The 27,133-nt window shown below is 41.6% G+C and overlaps 1 protein-coding gene across 1 annotated transcript in view; it reads left to right on the top strand.

Moving 5' to 3' along the window:
- The first annotated feature begins 725 nt into the window (after positions 1-725).
- The window catches only part of rps6kb1a (ribosomal protein S6 kinase b, polypeptide 1a), a 100,091-nt gene continuing 73,683 nt past the window's right edge, over positions 726-27,133 (top strand). The window contains exons 1-7 of the mRNA XM_084320709.1: positions 726-872; positions 7,838-7,881; positions 11,554-11,674; positions 13,523-13,591; positions 15,486-15,633; positions 15,797-15,854; positions 25,042-25,142. Of these exons, the coding sequence (XP_084176835.1) occupies positions 801-872; positions 7,838-7,881; positions 11,554-11,674; positions 13,523-13,591; positions 15,486-15,633; positions 15,797-15,854; positions 25,042-25,142 (613 nt within the window). The 5' untranslated portion in view covers positions 726-800. The remainder of the gene's footprint in view (positions 873-7,837; positions 7,882-11,553; positions 11,675-13,522; positions 13,592-15,485; positions 15,634-15,796; positions 15,855-25,041; positions 25,143-27,133) is intronic.

Raw genomic sequence — 27,133 nt, 5'->3', positions numbered from 1 at the left:
ATTTGTAGGAGTTGGCGAATATGAATTGATTGCTTTAAAAACGAAGATAAATGTCATATTTACGCTGTTTAAAACGGGATAGCGGACGAAAATCTTCAGTTTTGGCTTAACGTGTGACGTTAGATTCAATTTACGTGCGGGGAAGTGGTTTACGTAAGGATTAATGACATGAACTAAGGTTGGGTGAGAGGTGTGAATGTAACTGTGAAAGCAGATTTAAAAAAAATCGAGCTGGTTTGGCATATAATGAGGAAGTTTGCCGATAAGAATGAACGTTTTTTACTTCCTGTTTTGGATGACTGGGGAGTTTGGTTGAATATCGACGTCTCTCATTGTACATTGGAATACTGACATACATTTGACATAGAAACTGTACATTGGAGGATCATATGACATACATGACATACAGATAGACAGTACTGCTACATCTATACATTTATGACATACCATATTTGCAAATACAGTACTGTTTGTGATACGAAAAGAGTCCAGAAAAAAAGTATATACATTTGACTGGAGGAGGTTGGGCATGCACTGTCGTCACCAGGGAATTGCAGCCATTTTGTATAAATAAATAAAAACGGGAAAAATACGGGGAAATATTTTAACGGGAGGACGGCGGGAGAGAAGGTTGAAATACGGGAGAATCCCGGGAAAAACTGGAGGGTTGACAGTCATGTATTCGGCGCATGCATGGTTTCTACCGTAGCCGGTTGTAGCGGGGCAATGTGTGTCTCATATGAGGCAGGGAAATAAAGCTCTATTTGTAGCGTATAAGACTAGTGTGAAGGACCGAGGCCATGGCTGGAGTGTTCGACATAGATTTGGATCAACCGGACGAGGATGTGTCTGACGACGAACTTGAGGATGGGGTAAGTTGACCAGCGGAGTTAGCTCAGCTAATAACATGACCAGTCGAGTTAACGTTAGCTGAAGCTAGTTAGCTCACAGTGTGTGTGGTCAGGAAGGAGGCCTGCGTTGTTGCTACCGCACACAACGAGCTATAGCTTGTAAAGGGACCACACTAGTTCAAGTTACCCACCATGGACACGAGTTTGGGTTGTAACATGAGCTAACGTTATATACAGTATATCTACCTAGCTTTCTGTATTTAGGTATCACCACGGGCTGACTTGATTGATTGGTGTATCCTGCTCACATCCCCTCTTTCTATTACATAGCTTGCCTACTTGTTAGCAACACTACGTTAGCTAGCTAACGTCAGTTAAAATGAGTGTAGTTAACGTTGCGTTAATTATAACTGGTGGCGTTAATAGTAAATGTAATTGGCACAGATTACGATACTGTTGGAGTGTGTTGTAAAAGCAGCGAATGTCAGTTCACTGCTCTCCTTCCAATATGGGGGACCCTGATGTAAACAAGTCGAAAGTCTTTCTCTGGTCTGCATCCCCTTAACAATTGTATGTATTGAGCTGTACTGTACTGTACCCATTCTGCAATCTGTTAATAAACTTTTCAATCAATCAAAATGGGCTGCTAGGGTTAAGGGACTATTGTAAAAGTGCATCTCGAATTTGATTTGTCTGTTCATTTCCAGAAAGAGAACCCCCCCTGTGCACAGTGATAGCTCGCTAGTTGTAAAAAAATAAAATATTGCAGATAGTCCTAACACCGGCACATCAATTGTCAATTAGAAAACTCACTGGACGTCAAGTCAAGAAGTCAATAGTTTTATTTGTCACACAGCATACACGCATACAGTGAAATGCGGGAGGTCATGCCCGCAGCGATTGTGCAATAATATTGTAATAAGAATAGGAATGAGAATAAGACATTTGTGCAATAATACAAGTAATAAGAATAAGACATTAATGTATAATGTACATAAAGTTTACAAAAAGCATGGTAAGACATGCTAAGGTCCTGTGATAGTGCAGTACAATGTTAGCTACTTGATGAGGCACTGGGTTTGATTGATTGATTGATTGAAAACTTTATTAACAGATTGCAGAATGGGTACAGTACAGCTCAATACATACAATTGTTAAGGGGATGCAGACCAGAGAAAGACTTTCGTCTTGTTTACATCAGGGTCCCCCATTTTCAATTAATCGTAACATATATGACATACATGACATACAGATAGACAGTACTGCTACATCATGTACACTACTATACAATGCTATACTATACAATCTACAGTTATACTATATATCCTTATGCTATCTTGCTGTATCCATCTATTTACTATACAAGAACCACTCCTGTTATTTTTTTTTATTTTTTTAAAGTGACCTTTTCATTGTGTAGTGACCATTGAGTGTGAGCGTGCAGCATGTGTGTGTGTGTGTGTTCATGCTAAAGTGACTGTTAGTGTGTGAGTGTATACAGTGTGTGTGTGTTGTGTGTGTGCAGTGTGCTCATGTGTGCTTGTGTGTGGAGAGTTCAGTGTTCAAGACTGATAGCCTGGGGGAAGAAGCTCAGCCGAAGTCTCTCTGTCCTAGTTGCTGGTGTGAGCAGGCGTTTGCCTGACCGCAGCAGCTTGAACAGGCTGTTGTTGGGGTGGTGAGGGTCTTTCATTATTCTGCAGGCTCTGGATTTGCACCTCCTTGTTATATAAGACCTGCAGGGGTGGTAGTCAGGGGTGCAGTCGTGCACACACGCGGTTACACGGCGTGTTATTAGTAGTCACTCAGGGCAGAAGTGCGCACAATGATAAGTACCCGGCCGTTGTAGAAAGCTACCCGGCCGGCGCCCGGCACTTCTCACCTAGACTTTGCATAATAATAGGAACCTACGAGAAGGTGGGGGGCTGCTTGATCACCCACCCACCCCCTCCTAATGTACAGTCCCCTCCACATCATATGTATATACTCTGTCAGGATCTAGGGGTAACAGTACTGTATATTTGAATACCGCTTATGTCACAAATGTATCAGTACCAAATACCTATATGTCCCTATGCCATAAATGTCATGTATGTTGTGTATGTCATAAATGTCTATATGAATTGAAAATGGGGGACCCTGATGGAAACAAGACAAACGTCTTTCTCAGGTCTGCATCCCCTTAACAATTGTATGTATTGAGCCTAGGGCTGGGCGATATGGAAAAAAATCATATCGCGATAACGATATGATAATTTTATTTTATTTCTCGATATCGATAATTATCGAATTGTTATAAGTATAATTTTTTTTTAACAACAGATGTATGTTTATTTTGCAGCAATTCTTTGTCATTGCCGCCATCTTTAGTGTTACATCCCCTCACACTCCAGTTCTCAGGCTGCAGCTGGTTTAAAAGCTAAAGTAAACCGGCTTCTCTGCTGGCTGTGGCTCCAGAGGAGTTGAACAGTTCTGGCTCTGCTAGTTTATTTTCGATCTTTTGGCGCTTTTTTGGTGGACAAACCACTGCACATGTGCACTGTGACTCGTGACTGGAGTCTAGTTCTGCTAGCACACATAGCCTACTGTGTACAGACGGTTTCAAAATGTATTTTAAATTAGAAAGCAAACAAAATAAATGGACAAGAGAAAAAGAAATCTGAATTTGGTCAGTATTGTCATTTGGACAAGCAAAGCCATTACTTTAAGTTGCAGGCAAGAAAGACAAGTCTGTCCACTGTCTCTGGTTTTAAAACTGCCCTGTTGCAGGTAAAAAAAAAAAAAAACGATTTTTCGATTTTTTTTTAAATTTCGATATTCGATATCGATTATTAAAATATATCGCGATATTTATCGTTATCGTTATATCGCCCAGCCCTAATTGAGCCGTACTGTATTGTACGGTACCCATTCTGCAATCTGTTAAATAAAGTTTTCATTCATTCATTGTTATGCATAATAATCATCTGTTCTGTGCGCAACTGAGGGAACATGTATGCGCGGGAGCGGGAGCGCACGTGGCGTGTAACCAGTTCCCATATTACGACTGCACCACTGGTGGTAGTGCAATACCTGTAGTACGCTCAGCTGAGTGCACCACTCTCTGTAGGGCAAGGTTTGTCTACTGAGTTTTTCCAGACTGCGAATGGTTAGGCCTAACAAAAATAATGGTTGGTTTCAGGTTGCCGACCGACCCTGCCGATTTAGGTGCGACCCAATATATTTTATGAGTTTTTAAAAAAAATTATATATTAAAAAAAAAAAAAAAAAAAATCCGTTTTTTTTTTTTTTTTTTTTTTTTTTAGAATAAAGTTTCATAGAAATCTTAGTCAAACATTTAGTATTATGGATATTAAACATGCTGGCAGAGTACATGCATCCATGTTGTTGTGAACATTTTAATTAAATAAAGAAATTCCCTATCCATAGTCGCCGTGGGAAAGAATAAAATAAAAAAATAAAATAAAATAAATTCCCTACCTACCCATGGCCAAACTGACAACCAACCTGAAACCAACTATTATTTTTGTTAGGCCTTAGGGACCGACCATATATATATATATATATACAGGAGTGGTCTACCAGCTAGTCCCCACATGACAACTGTGGTCTCTTCATGGCTTCTGGCATGCTTCCATGGTCATTCTAGTGTGTGTGTGTCACAGGAATGTGGGTCACTGCCCACTTAAAAAACACTCTCAAAGAACACCTACGGGAGACTGCAATTCGAAACTGGCCCCTACAAATGTCCTAACCCAACAGTAAGACCAAGTATGGCTTTGTCAGTATTCCAGTGTACAGTGTCCCCCCTCCTCCCCCACCTCCAATGTACAGCCCCACCCACCCAACCCCACCCCACCTACCCAACCTCCTCCAATGTACAGTTTCTATGTTAAATGTATACACTCTTTTTCTGGACACTTTTTGTATCACAAACGGTACTGTATTTGCAAATCAGGTATGTCATAAATGTATAGATGTAGCAGTACTGTCTGTATGTCGTGTGTGTCATGATGAATTGAAAATGGGGGACCCTGATGTAAACAAGACGAAAGTCTTTCTCTGGTCTGCATCCCCTTAACAATTGTATGTATTGAGCTGTACTGTACTGTACCCATTCTGCAATCTGTTAATAAACGTTTCAATCAAATCAATCAATCAATTCAATCAATCAATCAAAACCATGCTATGCTAATATAGATGGGTTGTTGCTTTTTCTTAGATGATTAAATGGGCCACTACCACCACTGACACCAATTGTGTCATTCTGTTATCTCATTGGTGAAAAGTAAACTCTTAACACATATTTTTATATCTTGCCCCAAATGCTAGTATAAGGGTTGGATAAGGAGGAGGGCAAGAAGCAATTATTGGAAAAAGTCTTAATGGTGTGCAGTGCACTTTTACCACGGCCCCTAGATCAGGGGTTCCCAAACTTTTCAGGCCGGGACCCAGAAAATAAGGCGTCAGAGAGCCGCGGCCCAGTGCACATCGTCGGGCTTTTTTTTTTTTTTTTTTGCCAGGTGACCGATTTTTTTTGCCAAATATCACTTCAATCCTTAGTTAGTTCAATTTAGTTATTCATTTATATGTGCTATTTATGAGAGGGCTAACTTGTTGCAAAATAATAATGATAATAATAATAGCCTCATTAAAATACTATTGTTGCTTCGGTTGTTTTCAGCGTTTTATGTGCATAATCTGTTATTTAGTTTGAAATGTTCGTTGAAATAAGTAGATTTTTAGTTTTTGTTTATTTATTAAGTTAATATAAAACCATATAGTCACATTTTAGAATACAATAGAATAGAATTTTAGAATTCAACTAGAAACACTGTCCTGGCCTGCTTCTAAGTTCAGTGGCCTGACAATTTTTTATTTTTATTTTTATTTTTTTTAAATCATCTCGCGGCCCTCCCGTGGCTGCTCGCTAGGGATGGGTACCTTTCACATTTGAACCGATACCTGGGAATCGATACCGGTACCCAACGGTACCTTTTTTCGGTACTTTAGTCTCAAGAAATTTAATTTACCTACCTCAGTCGCAAAAAAAATCCAAACTTCAAATAACTACAATTTCGACAGTTTTCGGCTTGTCATTGCTCCGACTGCTTTGTTGTTGAATCAAGTCAAATCCTAGGTAAGCATATATTGTGCGTGTGAACGTACAAAATAGTCACACGGTACAAAATAGTCACACGCCCAGCGCCACAGGCTTGTAGATTTAATGTTTGGCCGTCATAAATTAAGGCCTGGGCCCCATCTGGCGGCCAACAAAATCCACTGCATGCGTCGGCATTAATATGATGCGGGGAGTAGCCTCCAGCTGGAGGGAGAAATGTCGTGGGAGCGGGCGAAAGTTGCCCAATCTGGAACAATCTCCGGGGCTGCAGCTGGACCCTATTGGATGCGGGCGTGGTGAGTTGAAACGAAAGTGAAACTGTGTGTGTGTGTGTGTGTGTGTGTGTGTGTCACGTCTCACGTGTCCGTTCTAATGTTTACAAACAATGAACCTTTAAATGTAAATGAGATGCGCTCTGCTCACGAGATCAAGTTTGTAACATGAGACGCACACGAGGTCTGTCTTCATCCGTTCTTTAGCCTACAAAAAAAACCTGCAATCGTGTTTTTGATTGTGCTCTGATATTTAATTTTGCATTTGATTTGACCAAATATGTGGAGGCATATTTTGTACCCTGGTTATTTCGCGTTTGTAACGTCATAACATCAGTGGAGGCTGCTGACTGATTAATAATAAGCTCTCTTTATTTCGCGGAGCATAATGTGATTTCGCGTTTGTAACGTCATAACATCAGTGGAGGCTGCTGACTGATTAATAATAAGCTCTCTTTATTTCGCGGAGCATAATGTATAATGTTATTTCGCGTTTGTAACGTCATAACATCAGTGGAGGCTGCTGACTGATTAACTCGTAACGTCATAAACCAACTACCAGATTCACTCGTCACTGTACATCAGTGGAGGCTGCGTAACTGACTAACTGATTAACTAGAAACTGCACATTGAGGGGGTTTGAATCACGCTACATCAGTGGAGGCTGCTGACAGATTATTATTATATTATATTAGGGGTGGACGGTATTATTATTATTATTATCTATTATTATATTATTATTCCATACAAGGCTGGATGCATTACAGACTCTGCTAACATCCCTTGTTGCCTTGTAGGTGGCAAGTATGGATTTGTTTATCTTGTTTGAAGTTGTTTTAATATGTTCTTTAATTCTTTTGCTTCCATATTGTAAATAAATTCGCAATAAATTATTTGCATTTAAAACTATTAACGCTGACTCATTCCTTCAGTCCACTCAAAATTATGCTAATATTCCTTATGTTGTTTATGATATTAATTGAAAATAGCATACGAGAGTATTATATAGTAATAATAACACATGGCGATATACTAAAAAGCTATTTATAATTTTTGGCTGGTAAAAAATCTGGATGGCTGGTAGTTTTTAAAATCTACCAGCCAAATGGCTGGTAAGTCAAAAAGTTAAGTTTGTTCCCTGGTTGACATGATTGATTTTTTTTTTTTTTTTTTTTTTTTTTTTTTTTGGTTTCTCACTTGATTCGATACTCTGTAGTACCGACGTGTTTCGGTTCGGTACCTCAAAACTACCGAATTCGGCACCCATCCCTACTGCTCGCGGCCCACCTTTGGGTCGCGACCCCGACTTTGGGAACCACTGCCCTAGATAAAGGGAAGGTGAATTGATATTCAGTGCTCTACACCCTTACAGTGGCAACTGGATGGTAGTCTGATGATGTTGAGTTGATTTAAAGGTGTGAAACACTGGCTTCACACTGTTGAATATTGAATATTAACCTAATGTATCCCCATGGCACAGGACAAAATTGCAAGACATCTTAAAATCTAATGCCCAAAACCCATAAGACTGATTTATAGTTAGCTGATGACAATGTGATAAGATCTTCTCCCTTCTTCTGATTCTCTCTTTTCAGGGTCCACTCGGTGAATACATGGAGCAGTGCACTGGGTTTGACTTGTAAGTACATGATTTAACACATGCTAGTCTACGTACGTGATAACACATGCTAGTCTTAACACTTTGAGTGCCAGCAGGGGGCGCTAGAATTAGTGCTTGAGTGCCAGCGCTCTATTCAATGAGAGGATGAGCACATTTGCGAACGCATAAACTATATCTTAAATTATGGCTATGTGTCTAATACGCCCGTCACTTATCAATGACTTGTTTGCAGTCAACATTGTTGAAACGGATTGTTTTTTAACACTATGTGGACCGTCCACGAGTTAACTCGTGATTCGATTCCACCCGTTGAGGACGAGAGCCACGAGTTAACTCGTGGCGAGTTGTTATTGTTTTATTCCATATTTATAACGCTATTAACGTCCGCGATCGACATGCAGGACCTACCCACATATTTGATTTTTGAAACATGCAATACCGGCCAGATCCGCTTAGGGGCGCCATCGCTCCACTGCAGTATCATTGAGGGCGATTGAAAAAAAAAATTCTTTTCACAGTCTGTGGGCGTTTCATATGAGCCTCGGTTCCAAACGAAGACCCTCCATCTTTGATCCCATTACCGAACGCATATTTCAGCCTGGAATAATGGGATTTATGATTAGCCAATGGACATATCGATCTACCAGATTCCGATGACTAATGACGAAATGCTGCCGGCGATCACATGGCCTGACGGTAGGATACTATTCCCCCAAATTACAGCTGGATTGGATATTGTTTTAAAACCTAACGTGATCGATCAGTGACATTGGCTACCTGAACGCACACTGTATTGCTAATCAATAATTCTAATCGGCGTTCCCCGCCACCCCCATTTCATCCATAGATGCTCTGTAATAGTCTGGATGCTACGCAGTTTGTTTTATTTCATTCGTATATATACAGCAGAAATGGTGTTTGATATAACGGCGCCAACGTTTAACCTATTATCTAGCTCCCCAGAAAAAAGACGAGACGAAAAGTGCGATAAACCTTATATTCACAACGCTATAAAATGACAACCAACCGATGGATTTTTATTTTCTTTAAGCCATTATGAAGGCACGGTTTATGCACTCAAGTGACAATGAGAATGGACAGATAGCAATACTATAAATTATATATATAGCTGTTAGAAAGTACATCGGTTTGTAAACAAACCTCTGTCCTCTGGCCTATAAATCGGCGCAAGACTGTGGTCGCCAAAGTGTTAATCGGTACATTTCCGTTTTATACCATTTTGAAAAACGCTCGTTTTTTGAAACGTCCAGAAAAAAATTAGATTCTGCAGGAACCGGCCTTTAGTGGAATACACAAAACACGTTGTCATTTTTCGGCCTATTTATGAATCGTTTTCAAATAAACGCTAGATTATCGATAGTATATTGTGTACTTATGCACGCTAGAGAAGCGGGCTGAAAAATCGATTATCCATTTCCTGATCAGCACGCACACGCACACACACACACACACATATGGGACACGCTGAGATATGTGAAAAAAACTCTGATTATCCCAAGACTGACTGGTAAAATAGATTCCTTACCTCAGATCAGATGTTCTCCAAAAAGATTATTCCAATTCCTGATCGCCATTCCAAATATCGATCGCGTTTATTGATCCAACGCTGGGTACTGGAAACGCATATTCCACGCTGTTATGAGGGTCGGCAATGAATCCGATCTTCTCCGGTTACATGCCTGATAAGTAAAATGTGGATTCCGGAGTTTTTTCCCCCCATCCATTTCATTCAGTCCAATGGGTGCAATACCATCCGGAGAGACGATAGGGGCCGCTATTTCCCCTGTTCGAGCTCAGAGAGAGTCCCAGTGGTAACGTGAGGCTAGATTGATAAAATAAATGGAAATCGCTAATAAAAAAAATAACGAAAAAATAATATTATTATGTGTCTCTAATTCTCATTTTGGCGGATTGCTCCAATTCAGTTGAGACAATATCCTCCCCCAGTGAACTAAGCCATTCTGATTTGACTCGCTCCCTGACGTCAGTAGGTGCTGCTGATCTGCATAACTAACGGCCCCTCTATGATTGTAGCGCACTCAACAACAGAGCGAGTGGAAATACTGACACTTCCTCAAACGGGTTGACGTGCGCGGGTGCCGACAGAGAGAATCAACAATTCGCTCAACAGAGCAGTGGGAATAATGCGGAAGCGGTCTCCCTCTCCATGGTCCACCTGCATTTTACACACAATCGCTCGAGCCGCTCGCACAGCGTGCACGGACCGATGTATCCTCTCTCTCTCCACGGTTCACCTGCATTTGACACACAATCGCTCGAGCCACTCGCACAGCGCACACGCGCGCACGGAGTGATGTATCCTCTCTCTCTCTCTCTCTCTCTCTCTCTCTCGTATACATGTATCACGCTGTGTGGGTGACTGTCACTCAAAGCGCTTTTGGGCGGAGCCCAGCCCAAACCGGCTTGAAAATCCCAAATAGTGAAAGGAATAGCAAAACATGGGACCATTAAGTACGTGATATAACACATGCTAGTCTTAAGTACATGGTTTAACACATGATGCTAGTCTAAGTACATGATTTAACACATGCTAGTCTACGTACGTGATATAACGCATGCTAGTCTTAAGTACATGGTTTAACACATGCTAGTCTAAGTACATGATTTAGGCTAACACATGCTAGTCTAAGTACATGATTTAACACATGCTAGTCTTAAGTACATGATTTAACACATGCTAGTCTAAGTACATGATTTAACACATGCTAGTCTAAGTACATGATTTAACACATGCTAGTCTAAGTATATGATTTAACACGTGCTAGTCTAAGTACATGATTTATCACATGCTAGTCTAAGTACATGATTTAACACATGCTAGTCTAAGTACATGATTTAACACCTGCTAGTCTAAGTTCATGATTTAACACATGTTAGTCTAAGTACATGATTTAGGCTAACACATGCTAGTCTAAGGTCGCTTTCACACAGGGGCTGTTTGGTCCGGACTTTCGGACCAGAATTCGATAGTCCGGTTTTTCGGGTTTGTGTGAATGCGCGTCGAACTCGGTTCGCGGACCAAACAGGCGAACTCTGGTCCGCCTGAAAACGTCGGTCTCGGTTCGCTTCATCGGACCAAACTATCTATCTATCTATATATCTAACTGTGCATCTTGGGAAGAAGGAAGAAAAAACGCGGCTTATTATTATTACCGAGGCGCACGGCATTGGATCAATGGATCAATGCCACGTCAATACTCGCCTCCGCTGATCTGGAGGGCTCGCAGTCCACACACAGACACACACACACGCGCACACACGGGCTCGCAGCCACACACACATTCCACTGCCCAATAGACGAGCGCCCTTTTCGACCGCGTGACATTGTTCAGATAGTTCGGTGCGCCTGACAGATTGCTATGTGAACGCAGGCGAACCAAATGAAGAATGCAACAATGTTGCAACTTCACCACCAGAACCGCACCGAGTCTACCAAAACTATATGTGAAAGCGACCTAAGTACATGATTTAACACTTGCATGTCTCACATGGTCTCACTCTTCAGGTCACCATAACATTGTGACTATTGTATTGTCACAGTTATATTGTACCATACCATGTTATGGCCAAGTATCAGACTGAACTTAATAAAAAAAATATTGAAGGAATATTGAAGGAAATATTCCTATGTATTTTTTTCTCTCCTAGTAACATGGAAGACTGTGAGAAGTTTGAAATCTCAGAGGACATTGTCAATAAGGGAAAAGAGCAGATAAGACCGGAATGCTTTGAGTTGCTTCGAGTCTTGGGAAAGGGTGGCTATGGAAAGGTAAGGCATCTTATTCTAAACTATGGAAATGTTCTTTAATAATAATAATAATAATAATAATAATAATAATGCATTTTATTTAAAGGCGCCTTTCTGAGCACCCAAGGTCGCCTTTAGGTGTTAGTAAAACATCTTCTCGAATATGAATCAAAGTCTGCTCATTTGAAAGCCTGACTATTGCTTTATGTCAAAGAACATTAAACATAACCTTGTTTTTATTTGGAGGTATCCAAACAAACATGTCTTCCTGTATTGTGCTTTACAGGGTGTGTATCTCTCTTTGGGTGCATGTTCACATTTTATTTCATGAATTAAACCTAGTAATTAAACCACAGTCCTGAATTAAACCTAGATCTGTAATGTGTTGGCTACAGTAGGTCATTGAAAGGATACTTTGACATTCATGCACTACCATGATGTAGCTTGCACTATGAATGTTTCAGTTTTGTGTTCATATTTAGGGAGTATTTATAGTCTGTCCACCTAGTTTTAGTTCTCAACCCAGTTTCACCCTCATCCTGAAAGCATTTTGAGGGTGATTTTTAAAGGTGCAGTTCACCCAAAATTCTGAAAAATACATTTCCCCCTTACCTGGAGTAATATCTAGTTTAGGAGATCTACCATAGAGATATCTGTTGTCACTCCAATACAATGGAGCTGAATGGCACTTGGCTTGTGGTGTTCGAAGTATATTAAAAAAAATGCATTTGAAAAACTGACATCTTGATCCATTATCATTCATTATTATGAGGGGTGTACTTCGGTAGAAAATAGTCACTACATGAAACTGCTCACAACAAGGTATGTGGATTATCTTGAGTAACCGGGTCATGATTTCAGAAAAGAGACATTGCCTTTGATTTGATTTGATCTTTATTTATCTCGAACATTTCAACCATAAAACAAACACAAATGTGTAAAGAAAAAAAAATGCTAATAAAATACAATAATCAGCATAGCTCAAGACAATGGTTTTGTTCGGGAAGGGACAGAATGAAGCAAAGCTTATCTGGGCCTGCCCCTTCAGCTTCATTGTATTGGGAGTGACAGCAGATTTGCACCAAAAACGACCAGAAACTGTAATTGCCAGGAACTACATTGCATGGAACTTACATGGAAGTTCCTTCGGCTTGTTCTCTGCATTTGCACTATGGTGAAAAGATCCGCAAAGATTGGGGCAAATGAGTCTGGTCACGTGTGAAAAGGGTCTCGACATTTCAGCGGCTCATTAGAACATGGAATGGCAATTTTCAGGTCTTTGAACACGGTTAAATGAGCGGACCAATGTTACCATGCAGACTCTTTTGCCATATATTGGTCCTTGCATTAAACGGGAACGTGCAACAGGACCACACAATTGTTTTTTTGCATAGATCACTTTTATAATATTATAAGTTTATAATATCTACCAATTCCACGTTACCGGGCTTGTCGTGTCATTCAGAATGTTCAGCGCCACAAGCACTCCCCCCAAATTTCCTCAACTTTGGAAAAGTCCTACCCCCAGAGCAGGGTCTTTCCCCGTAAAATAATCTCCCGGGAAAAAACAAGTCCCTAGTTCTGGGGGAAAGTTCCTGCGTTGCAACACGGCTTATGGCAGATGCACACCGAATCACACCGAAACGATCTGGATAATGGTGAAAATATTTTTTTTTTCTGTGAATTGCCCCTTTAAGATCTCCGAACAGTGTGTATATATATATGTTTACATTGCTGGGGTGTCTGAATGCTGTAAAATGTTAGAAGCAAGTAGACAACAGGTCCAGACAACAAATGGTCCGTGGACCAAAATCGGAACAACCAAAAACAAGTGTCTCTTTTAACATTTTAGAATGTTATTGTTTTCAGGTTTTTCAAGTTCGGAAGGTGTCGGGTGCCGCTACGGGGAAAATATTCGCAATGAAGGTCTTGAAAAAGGTACGTGTGCAGTTTGCCCGTCTGGTGTAGCGTACCATTCCTATGCAGAGCACTCTACGCCTGTATGTCACACAGCTCTACGCCTGTACGTCACACAGCTCTATGCCTGTACGCCACATAGTTCTATGCCTGTACGTCACACAGCCAGAAACGGCTTTGCCCCAAGTGTCTTATAACTATACTGAGCACCGCAAACAAATTACTTTAGAATAGAATAGAAATCCTTTAATAATCCCGAGGGAAATTCGGCACCACAGATCGCTCACATTGAACATCAATAAACATTTAGGTAGTCAATAGGACTAAAATAGGAATAAGAATATAATAATATTAAAAATAAATAGAATAAAGAATAAAATACGGTCCGGGATATACATTCTGGTATGTATACTATATACATTCTAAAATCTTAAATATACAACTATACAGTCAAATGTACAGTAATAAGTGTGAAAATGTAAAGTGAAAAGTGTCCAGGAAGATTGTGAGAAGTGTTTGCTTTTATTTGTCATGTATAAAGTACATGTAGGCCTACATTACAGTGAAATGCTTGGTTCTCATGAGCCGCTGAGAATGTGCTTCATACAGTAAAAAAAAAAAGGTAAGTAAAAGAGGAATACAGTCCCAACACTATACAAACTAAAGTACAACCTAAGTATAATGCAGGCAATGGGGTACAAAAATGCTAAATGCAAAAACGAGGTATGGATGTAGTGCAAATTTCTTTAATAATTAGATAAAATATGGTGTAGTGTCTAAGGTGAGTGTGGATGAGTGTAGATGGATGGCTGTCAGTCTGGGTTGGGTGTAGATGACAACATGCCTCCCCCGAGACATGTGGAGTCGCCAGCGAGGAGTTTCACTGGAAGAGCGCAACATGCACAGAGGTTCACGCTATCGCCCCCAGATCCTCTCCACTGGAAGAGCGTAACGTCATGCACGGAGGTTCATGCTATCGCCCCCAGATCCGCTCCATGCTGAACAGGTGCCCACTGGCTTCCCACCTGCGGACACTGCCAGTTATGTTGGTAGGGACGACTGAACAAGCCGGAGGTACCGGTGCCGGGAATTGAACCCGGGTCGCTGCGGTGGGAGGCGAGTGCTTAGACCTCTACAGTACCCAGCCACCCGGCAATAACTTTTACTTGCATGTATACAGTGTCATAAATAACCAATTAGTAAGCTTGTATGAACATTTCTGAGTTATGCGGTGATATAGTTATCAGAAAACTAAACAAGTTCTGCTGAAAGAAAACCACACTTATTTTTTTTTAAAGTAGACTAAAAAAAGATGAGAGCAAACAATTAATATAAATTATTTATTCAATATGTTAAGGCAAATAATACGACTGTAAGTAGCACCGGGTACTTTTACTTCCTCTCGAGGCAGGGATGTTTTTGACAGTGAAACGTTGTTTGTGTGTGTTTGTTCTGTTTAAAAAGAATAAAAACACAGATACTGACACACTGACATTTTCCTAAGTTGCTTTTCCACACAGACTCTTTTTAAGGCTCATAGTCTAAATGAAACCAGATCGGACCTCACACAATAATGGAACCACTGGACTTTACCGTGAAACCTCAGGGCTGGTTAGTTCTCTTTCGCACAGCCTCCTATCTGTAACTGACGATCCTCCCGACTGCACTGGTTCCCATGTTGACTTGAAAAGCCCAGCTTGGATTCCCAGAAAACCGTAGGCTTGTGCAATGGCTGGTGTTTGTTGTTTTTACCAACCCGTATTTACTGTAGCCACCGTGCAGGAGGCTCTGAGTTGTACTGTACCTCCGTAGCTGATGACGGAGGCGACCAGTGCCGACCACCCAAGCAACCCAGCTGGTCTCCAAGTAATCTTAAGTAGTTTTAACACCAACCCTCTTTTATGTCCCTCACCAGGCCATGATTGTGCGCAACGCAAAGGACACCGCCCACACCAAAGCCGAGAGGAACATTCTGGAGGAGGTGAAGCACCCTTTCATCGTGGACCTCATCTATGCCTTCCAGACAGGTGGCAAGCTGTACCTCATCCTGGAGTACCTCAGCGGTGAGATGGGTCTCCACCCCAGTCATTTTCGTGATCCTCTAATCACAACTGTTGCTTCCAATCACAACTGTTGCCGTTATTTACACTGTGAAAATGGAAATGGGTATTCAGGGTTTCCATTCCAACTCTTGTTGACCTAATGGAGATGTGTGTGTTTTCGCAGGCGGGGAGCTGTTTATGCAACTGGAGAGAGAGGGGATCTTTATGGAAGACACGGCATGGTAAATGACTCCCAACAGTCAATCTGGTGGAGATTAATGTTTTTTAAAACAAAAAAATATACCCGAAAACAAAATTTACATATGCCATTCCAAATATCTCTGAAATCTTTGATTTACTTACCTTTTGTAAATATGTGTACACAAGGGTTTCCGCTATAAATATTGTTGGACGGCCAACGCGGCCGACAAGATTCTAATTTACCGGCCAAATTATAGGCTGCGGCTGTACATTGATCCATCAATGAATGGATGGAAATTTGAGGGAGTGTATCACTGTCCATTTACTTATTTTAAATTAGAACCTAATGTGATTGTGCCATTGCAGTTGTAACGCAGGGGCGTTTTTAGGGTTAGAAAACATTGTGGGCTTCAGCCCGGGGGGGGGGGGGGGGTCCTTAAACAGTTAATCTCTAGTCTTTTTCGATTGCATAAACACTCAAATCAAAAGTATTACACAATTATCAAAACCTTACACTCAAGGAGCAAAACATAGGCCTAGATTTGCACCCCTATAAGCACAATGTCAGCCTGACACTTTTTACAAAACAATACACAGTGATTTACTAAACACACTTGCATTACATTAGACACATAATGTCAAATTACCACACATATGAGCCAATTGGTTAAACACAGCCATCAGATGCACAAACACACCATTGCTTAATTGTAGATACACCAATCAGGTTTAAGCACTATACAAATGCAGCAGGTGAGTTCACCTGTCTTCAACCAAAATGGAAGGAGAGTGAAGTACTGTACACGGAGAACGTGAAAATATACAATACATTCACCAAACACTACACAAGACAACCAATGATGCAGACTGATGAAAATATGCATTTTCTCTCCATATACCCAAATCAGTCAACATGGAGTAAATAAATCACAATTTATTGTGTATTTGCACATTATCTGTGTACTTCACTTACAGTACTCTAATCACTGAGAAGTAGAATTGCTATGTGTTTTAGGTTAAGCACAGCAGTGTAACTGGTTCAAACAGAATTAAAGGATAACTCCACTATTTTGGGAAATTAGCTTATTTAACATCTTCCCTGGAGTTAGACAAGAAGATGCATACCTTTTTTGTCTCTGTGCGTGCATTTTAGCTTTGGGAATATATGCTCCGTTAGCATAGCTTAGCTTCATCACTGGAAGTGAGGCAGGACAGTAGCCTTACAGTGCCTTACAGTGTATTGCAAGGTCTGACATTGACCAAACTTGATATGCATGACCTTGGTGGGCTCTAGGTCAACTCCTGAAAAGGGGGTCAATGTCAGACTTTGCAATCAAAAGTTAGGGGGCTAATAACCCTTGCCATAATTTCAGTGCGCCCCTAACTTTTGATTGCAAGGTCTGACATTGACCCCCTTTTCAGGAGTTGACCTAGAGCCCACCAAGGTCATGCATATCAAGTTTGGTCAATGTCAGACCTTGCAATACACTGTAAGGCACTGTAAGGCTACTGTCCTGCCTCACTTCCAGTGATGAAGCTAAGCTATGCTAACGGAGCATCTATTCCCAAAGCTAAAATGCACGCACAGAGACAAAAAAGGTATGCATCTTCTTGTCTAACTCCAGGGAAGATGTTAAATAAGCTAATTTCCCAAAATAGTGGAGTTATCCTTTAAGTCATATGAAACGTGTGTTTCATATGGTAACAAAATGTAGTTTCTATAAATTAGTGTATAGTTTTGACGAGTGTTTAATTTAGCAATGGATCTGAGGTGTTCTGATAATTGTGTGTGTGGTTGTGCTAATTGTGTGTAGTGTTTTGAAACACCGGGCCCTGTTTTCAAAATCGTGCAATGGAAAAAAAAACTGTATTGTGTGTTTCATTATATACACATGTTTCAGTCTTCTCATAAAAAAAGATTAGATTTTTGGGTATTTTCCTGTCTTTGTTCCGCTTTGCGTTCACATCTCAAATGAACCGCAGCAGGGTTCATTTGCAAGAGTGAATGAGCTTTCACACCACCCCAAACCAACCGGACTATCTGAGGAAATTAACCAGGGTTCGATTAAAGCTTATTATAGTTTATCACAGTATCATGAGCATGTCTTTGTCAGTGGACACTGGACATGGGTATGGATGGCTCCAGGTGCTGCTGCGTTAAAGTGCACATCTTCAATACCTATCTGTACTATTTAAAAGCACAGTGCAGGACACACTCAAAGGTTATCACACCTCAGAGATGGCAGTGGACATGTATGACAGGACAAAGGCCATATGTAATGGCCTTGGGATTGAGGAACATACTACGAGCCAAAGGAGGAAGCGGAAAAGGATGGACGAGTAATTGAGTCATCTTGTGGCACAAGCTCAGACCTCAGCTCAGGAGATTAACTGAGACAGAGACTGTTCTATCCAGTCCTCGACAGAATGCTGCAAGAGCTTGAGAGCAGGTTCTCATGAGTTGGAGAACAACTTATGAGAGGCATACAGGCATGTTATCCAGCCTCAGACCAGTTTCTCTCAGTGGAATTGCTGCAACCCCTCACCACACATTACAATATCTAACTACTGCTAGAGGAGATCATAGTTGCAAAGTGTTTCCTGGCCAGGACAGGCAGAGATGCAGTCTCTACTATCCAAAGTGTCTTTTCCCTCCTGGATGATAATAATAATAATAATGCATTTTATTTATACGGTGCCTTTCAGGACACAAAAAAAAAAGTCCACAAATCGGTGAATGAAAAAATTATAGGATCAAATGAAAACTACTACCGTAATTCCTCTAATAGTAACCGGGTCTCAAATACAAGCCGGGTCTCTATTAATGGCCGGGTGCGCTCTTGAGCTAAGCAATTATAAGCCGGCCTCCTAATACAAGCCGGGTTACTAATATACTGAGCTGTATACTGAGCTAGTTACTTGATTTCACTTTGAAAACGTTGAAATGACCAGTGACCACCTGTAATTGCACTGTTTACTATTTCATACAGTACTTGGTTTCAATAAATGAACCCAGTACATTTTACTGGGTTCAAACTGACACAAAATGTTGATTTATTCATTATGATCCGTTTGAAAATTTGAAATATAGGCCTCCCTCTTATACATGCCTCCTCCTAATACAAGCCTGGTACCCGCTACAGTTGAAACAAATACAAGCCGGGGTTACTATTAGAGGAATTACGGTACTTACTAAAAATGGATGTTTAAAAGTACTAAAAACCAACAAAAAATACCAACAAAAAATACCAAACACTAACGAACAATCAGCACAGACAATGGAGATGCTGCCAAAAAATTTAACATTAACTGCTTTTCTCACATTAACTCATTGGCTGCCAGCTATTAGCCTTATCCTGTAGTAGCTACTGCCACCGCTGTAAACGATGGGAGTTAGTCACCTTGTTTGTAGAGCTAAATCTATATTCTATATTATAGCCATGGATACAATACTATAGTCATTTGACATTGAGTTTCTTCCGGTCAAGATGCAAAAAAGAGATAATTTTTCCCCATCCATACGTTCCCGTGTTATACCATGGTGAATATGAGTATGGTTTTAGAGCGGTCTAGGGTAATTCCCGAAAGGCTGCGTAATAGCCATATGCGTGTATTCTACTAAAAGCGTTGTAGTTTCTTGCCTGGACTAGCTACTATTCTCAATCAAATCTAGATTATAGGCAGGGCACGAAACTAGAGCCCGCCAAGCGCCATTGGCAGGCAGATTTTACGTTTGGCGAGTGAGACTGAGAGGTCTGTCCGCCATGTGGCGGGCAATCAAATAGTCATGTGAAAACCGATCGAAAATCATGATCCAATTCTTAGCGGAGTTCTCACTCGCTGTCTCAGCACAGACATGCAGCGCACTGCCCCTCCCGCACCCACGTAAACAGAGGCTATTGCCTCGGACAGTCACCGTGACGTTAGTCTAGTCAGTGGGACCTCCGTGAGCTAACGTTAGCTACCGTTACAAAATGACCCAGTCAACTATTCACTTTTAGTTTAATACATGATTGTGCATTGTGTAACGTTATCCAGCCGGCTAGCTACTGATAGCTCCTGATATCAACAAATGCTCCAGCAATAGTCTAGTGCATAATACCTCCGTTGGCTAGGTAGCTCACGTTAGCTCACGCTAGCTCACTAGTCACTACGAAATGTCCCAGTAAACTAAACTACTAACTACTGGCCGGTGAGTCAAAGTTAATTTCGTGCCCTGATTATAGGTATTATGTTTCATCATGAATGCATGAAGGGGGGGGGGGGGGGGGGGGTAGTTTTTTGATGCTTTGATCATCACCAACAGAATACATTACACACATACGCTCGGATCGAAATGAAGGAATTCTTGGATCAACGCAAGATTGATACCATATAGCCCTTACCTTGACTAGGATGTACCCCAAAAAGAATATTTCAATTATCTGATCGCCATTCCAAGTATTGATGTCGATCGTGTCGCCAACATAATCCACCAAAGAACATGAATCGGGAGTGTTTGATTCTTTTAAATCCATGCGTTATAACCGCTTGTCATGCCCAACATGGAAAAGTCCGCCCGGACCTATATAATCGACGCACAGCCCAATACACAGAGTCTCAAAGGATGTGCAATACCGGCCGTATTATACAAGGTGGCGGTATTGGACTTTTGCGATCTCAGACCCATTCCCATGATAACACCAGGCTCCCTGGATGGATAATGAATACAAATATCGGAAAAAAGAATAAACAATCTAATCACGTGTGTATATATATATACGTGGTTGGCATTCAAGGGTTGTCTAGCAAACACGTATATAAACGTGGATGGCGCTGAATGAGTTAATACCGCTAATGTTACGTTCCCCAATGTTAACATAATTCAAACATTTATTTATTCTCGAAAAAGACAATTGACGTTACCCTCATTTTCAATGTCGTCGAGACTTATAGGCATTTCAATGCATACATTTTTTACAATATAATAATAATAATAAATATAAATAACTATCTGTATAGCACCTTTCACACATAGACCGCAGCCCAGGTGCCCCACAGCAAATAGTATAAAATGAACATAGGCATAAAATCAGCATACAGTTGACGGAATAAAAACAATGCATAAACTGCAGACATAAGAATAGGTATACAAGACAATAAAAGTAGTGCAATGTAAACGTGCAGACTTAATATGTCAATGCATCCCACAACAACGTGTTACATTACAGACATGAGACACATGCTAGTATGATGACATACAGGATGTTGACAGTCAGCTGTGGAGCGACAATAATATGTTCATGACGACAAGGTTTCTCTCTTTAGCCTTTGGCGTGGTTTATTATCACATTGCACACATCAGTACACATGAGACCTTCTCTTGTAAGAGCGACGGAGGAAGAGACAGAGGGGGAGGTAACATCTCCTTTTATACCTCTTACCTGGCGTCGGCTTCAATAGCTACGCCTATAGTGCCCTCTTGTGGAAACAGTTAGACAGTTACATGCAATCATACATAACATCTAACTTCAACACAGGACCATGCCAGAACTTTACAGACTGTAATTTTTTTTTTATAATAATACAAATAATAATAAAAAAATATATTATTCCCATCAGTGACCAGTGGAATCGCCAATATGAGCCCTTCTTTCTAGTCAATACGTGATTTACATTTTAAAGCAACATAAAATGCTCCATTCTCATTTCTTGGGCATAAATGTGACACTTTTTTTTCTCGTATTTTCCATGATCGTCTTTGTGTAAAACACTTGAGCATTTACCTTTCATGGCCACAGGGTGCTGCTATTGTGCAAATCTATAGTGCAGCTATAGATTTTAGGTGAAAGAATTAGGTGATAAGTGTCCATGTGTAGGTTGGTGAGTTGAGTTCTGGCGGTCAGCGGGTGTTTATTTGGGGATGGTGTGTCTATAGGGGACTTGGGTGCTTTTCAGACCGGAGAGCTATACTCTGCATGTGGACCTAAGCGCCCCCTCTCCCCAAAACCCTGCTGGCCACGTGGAAACTCTGCACCACACTTCTGAAAAGTCCAGCAGCACGAATCAACTTTGGCTGAGCAGGCGGGACGCGTTGTTTCACAGGAACCCCGCCTGCCCTCTCTCTTTTTTTTTTAATACTTTATTGTGTCAATGAAGTCACTCTACATTTAGGTGTAGTATATGTACACAGTACACATACATATATCCATACATACATGTATGTATGCATGCAGGGGCGGACCTAGCCCATTTGGCGCCCTAGGCGAGATTCACCACTGCCCCCCCCCCCCCCAAAATTTTTTTTTCTTTTTTTTGTAATTTTTTCTTTTTTTTTTTATGGCTTTTTTCTTCATAGTTCTCTAACGTTAGTCTTTCTTTCCTCAACGTTCAATTCTATAAACACTTGACCGATACCCATCAATGCACAGCGCTCTAGCATGTTCTGACTGTGAACACCTAAAGCTGAGGCTCAGACCGACCGACCGTTTTAGATTTTTGGCTCATTTTCCCTTATGTTAGAATTTTTTTTATGTAAAAATAATGGTTGCAGATATAGAGGGGGGCGCCAAAACTGCACTGAGAAAAAAAAATTAACCTATATCGCCTGTAGGAAGGTCCGTCCCTGTATGCATGCATGCATGCATGCATGCATACACATACATACGTACACACACAAATGTACATACAGGGTTTGCACAAGGTCCTTGAAGTGCTTGATTTTTTACCAAAAAAAAGTCAAGGTCTGGAATTCCTTGAAAACAGCAAATCTTTTTAACAAGGTGCTTAAAAAGTCCTTGAAATTCAAGTCAACCATTCACATTGAATGTTTTGTTCATCCATGATCAAATTGTTCTGAATCAAGAAATGTTTTTTTTGGTCTGTTTTAATAGAATTTGACGAGTCGCTCTCGCGCGCTCCAACTGCTTTTCCTCATTTCTTCGGCTGGCTCTGCGCTGACATGGCTGTCATCATACCTCAATGACCGCTCCTACCAAGTGTCATGAAGAGGGACCCTGTCGGCCACCCGCCCCCTGCGGACGGGTGTCCCCCAGGGCTCGGTTTTAGGACCCCTTCTCTTCTCCCTCTACACTAAATCACTGGGTAACATTATCACGTCTCATGGCTTCTCCTACCATTGTTATGCCGACGATACTCAACTCTTCCTCTCCTTCCCTCCCTCAGATATCCACGTCTCTGAGCGGATCTCGGCCTGTCTGTCCGACATCTCAGCCTGGATGACGTCCAACCACCTCAAACTGAACCTAAGCAAAACAGAATTGCTCCACCTGCCGGCCAAATCCTCCCCCCTAACCGACCTTTCAATCACAGTCGAGAATGCAGCTGTGACTGCGTCCCCGACCGCCAAGAACCTTGGTGTTGTCCTCGACGACCAGTTGAACTTCTCTGCTCACATCGCAGCGACGACCAGAACCTGCCGATTCCTCCTGAGCAACGTCAGAAGGATCCGCCCCTTCCTGACAAAAGAAGCCACCCAACTCCTCGTCCAATCAACAGTCATCTCCCGCCTCGACTACTGCAATGCACTGCTCGCTGGCCTCCCGGCCACTGCCACTAAGCCTCTTCAACTCATTCAGAACGCAGCGGCCCGCCTGATCTCAAACCTACCGAAGTCGGCCCATGTCACCCCACTTCTTAGGGACCTGCACTGGCTCCCCATTGCTGCACGAATCCGCTTCAAGGCCCTCGACCTAGCATACCGTGCGGCAAAGGGAACCGCTCCCGCCTACCTCCGGTCAATGGTCTCTAACTACACACCCTCAAGACCCCTACGCTCTGCATCTTCTGGCCGCCTCAGACCTACTCCTATCCAAGCTCCGGGAGGGTCATCAAAGAGAAGTCGCCTATTCTCAGTCCTTGCCCCACAATGGTGGAATGAACTACCCACCCCAGTTAGGACAGCCGAATCACGTCCAATCTTTCGCCGTCGACTAAAGACGCACTTCTTCAACCATTATCTGAATAAAAACAAAAAAAAACAAAAAAAAATTAAAAAAATCTAACCCTAACTAACCGTACTGTCATGCACTTGTCCTAATAAACTAACCTACACTGTAGCACTCAACACTTTGATGAACATTGTTGCTCAGCTGATAGAGTTGTGCCCTTCCTGATGGCTTGTCGTACAGAACTTGTAAGTCGCTTTGGATAAAAGCGTCAGCTAAATGACTAAATGTAAATGTAAATGTAAATGAATATCGCCAACAATGAGTAAACTCGTTATTGTGATCGTTATTTTTTTATTCGCTGCCATATTCATCCACCAAGGCTCTGGGAAACTCTGACACTGTCTGCGATTGCAACGGCCTGATACCGCCGCCTGGTGGATTTCGGCCGATGTTGCACTTACTTTTCTACAGGAAGTATGACTCTGTGCATCGGTGAATGTCGTCCCGGTGCAGTTTTCTTGTAACGTGAATCCAGATGGTACAGTCGAGTGCATTGAATCGCCTTCGACACGCAAGAATCATTATGCTTTTGGAGTTTATGGTGTTGGCCAAATGGACATACGATCTAGCAGATGGCAATCAAATAATTGGAATATTTTTCCTCCAGTATCATCAGCCAGAGGTAAGAGAATCTAACGTTAATTCCAGCTCGATTGTCCATTTCTTTCATTGCAATCCATCTGATCAACGTATGATGTTGTACTAAAGAAAGCTGTTATTGACAATCAATTAATCAGAAACGACCCCCCCCCCCCCATTTCCTTCATGCATGATGGAGCATAATGCATACCGATCATATGCATTTGAAATTTTTATTGTAGCGTGTATAGGGACGAAATGCCAATCGATTAAGTATAATATGCATCAGGGCCTATAACTCGCGTTTTAGGAATTACCGCAGACCACTCTAAAAACATACTTATATTCACGACAGTATTAAACGACAATGTATGAATGGAAAAATATAACGTTCCCACATCCTGAACGATAGATATCCGATGTCGAATGGGCCATAGTAATGCAGATATAGCTATACTATTTAAATAGTTATAGCCCTGCAAAGAAGGTGAGCGACTCCATAGGCTTACAGCGGTGGCATCAGAGCTATAAGATGCTCATATTGCGTGGTGGAGATTGTGTTAAGGGGGCAGGGGTGGTGCAGGCTCTGAAACCTAACAACCCCAACAATGTTTTTGTTGTGAAATATATAAATATGATTTTTCTTTGCTAGAGCACAGTGTCTTTCCCTCCGTTTAGAGTTTGTTTTCTGTCTTGACAGTTTCTACCTGGCTGAGATCTCCATGGCGCTGGGTCACCTGCACCAGAAGGGCATCATATACAGAGACCTGAAGCCTGAGAACATCATGCTCAACAACAACGGTACAGAGTAGTCCTTGTTGAACACGGAAGAAGTCACTTCCTTTCGTTATACACTGTTGACCCATAAACACATTTTTATACTAAGGCTAAATCCATTGTTTCATCAGCAATGCTGCAACTTCATATGTGGTTTATTACTCACTCACTCACTCACTCACTCACTCACTCACTCACTCACTCACTCTCACTCTATACCTCTTTCTCTCTCTATAGCTCTTTCTCTCTCTCGCTGTTTACCAGCATCAGACCGCGGAATCTGGTCAATCAAAAGGCATTTTATGATCAACAAACTGGTGCTCAGATGTGGAGATTATTTCTAAGGGATGCTCTCCTAACCTAGAGCACCTAATGATCACATGCTGCACTTTTTATTTACAGAGAGTTTTCATCTGTCGTGATAACGTCTGTGTATATTCCCCTTCATTCTGCCTTCATTGTTGCTGGCGATTTCAATCGAGCAAACATGAAGAAAGTATTGCCAAGATACAAGCAGCATATTAATTTTCCGACCCACGGGAATAACAACACACTGTCTGGATCATGTTTATACTCCCTTCCCCCGACTGCCGTTTGGGAATTCTGACCACGCCGCCATTGTCCTAGTCCCCGCCTACAGACAGAGACTGAAGCGAGAGAAGCTGGTGATGCACACCATTCAACTTTGGTCCAACCAATCAGACTCCGACCTACGTCACTGTTTTCACATCACGGACTAGAGTGTGCTCAACACTTTCAGAGCCGGCCGTGTTTTCCTTTTTACCCCCTTGAATGCCCATCAACCACTTCATGTTAGCGTTAATATCGCCTAATCTATGTTTTAAATTATGGCTATGTGTCTAATCTGCCCGTCGCTTATCAATGACTAATTTTCCAGTCAACATTGTCGCAGCGGATTGTTTTTTTATCGGTTCATTTCCGTTTTATAGCATTTTGAAAAGCCCTCGTTTTCACGGAAAATAAAAAGAATCCGTGATAAACGCCCTGTACTGGAATATTCTAGAACGTTGTCATTTTTCGGCCTATTTATGAATCGTTTTCAAATAAACGCTAGATTATCGATAGTATAAGTGTACGTATGCACGCTGGTGCCGCAAGCTGAAAATCTATTCTCTTAGTTCCTGATCGCTCGCACAGCCAAACGGCTATATCACACATAGGGGAAAAGCTTATCTCCGTGAAAACAGGTCTGATTATCCTAAGACTGGTAAAATAGATTCCTTACCTGAGATCAGATGGTATCCAAACAGATTATTCCAATTCCTGATCGCCATTCCAAAAATCGATCCTTTTATTGATCCAATGCTACATACTGTAAAGACATATTACACGCTGTTCTGATGGTCCACAATGACTCCGAGCGTCTCGGGGTACATGCGTGAGAAGTAAAATGTGGATTTCGGAGTTTTTTTTTCTCATCTATTTTCATTGAGTCCATTCCAAAAGGGTGCATTACCATCTGGGAGACCATAGGGGGCGCTTTTTTCACATCTGAGCGCCTGGTGGGGCTGGTTTTCCAACGGTAGACTCGGTTGATGAAATATGAATTCAGATCGCTAATAAAAAAAATTTCACGCTAATTGTCGTGGTGGGCATTCAGCGGGTGGGCTGCTAACACGTGTTATGTCGTTTTGGGCATTCAAAGTGTTAAAGACACAGACATCTATGAACACACAGACACGGTTGTTGGATACATAACAAAACGTATTGATGACCGTGTCCCACGGATAAACATCTGAACATTCCCCAACCAGAAGCCACGGATTAATGGAGAAGTACAGGCCAGGCTTAAAGCTCGGACTACTGCCTACAACTCTGAGGACCTGGACGGATACAGGAAGTCCAGATCCCAGCTCCAGAAGGCAATAAAGGATGCTAAGGCCCTGTCCACACGAACGCGGGGTGTTATGTAACCGTGATTTAATGTGTGCAGTTGCACTGTTCGTCCACACGCAACCAGGTTTTTGGAACACTGCAACCGTGGTCTTTAAATG

Source organism: Notolepis coatsorum (assembly GCF_963971535.1).
Source record: "Notolepis coatsorum genome assembly, chromosome: 8".
Lineage (NCBI taxonomy): Eukaryota > Metazoa > Chordata > Actinopteri > Aulopiformes > Paralepididae > Notolepis > Notolepis coatsorum.
Note: the sequence above shows the minus strand (reverse complement) of the source record. Positions and strands in the feature narration are given on the sequence as shown.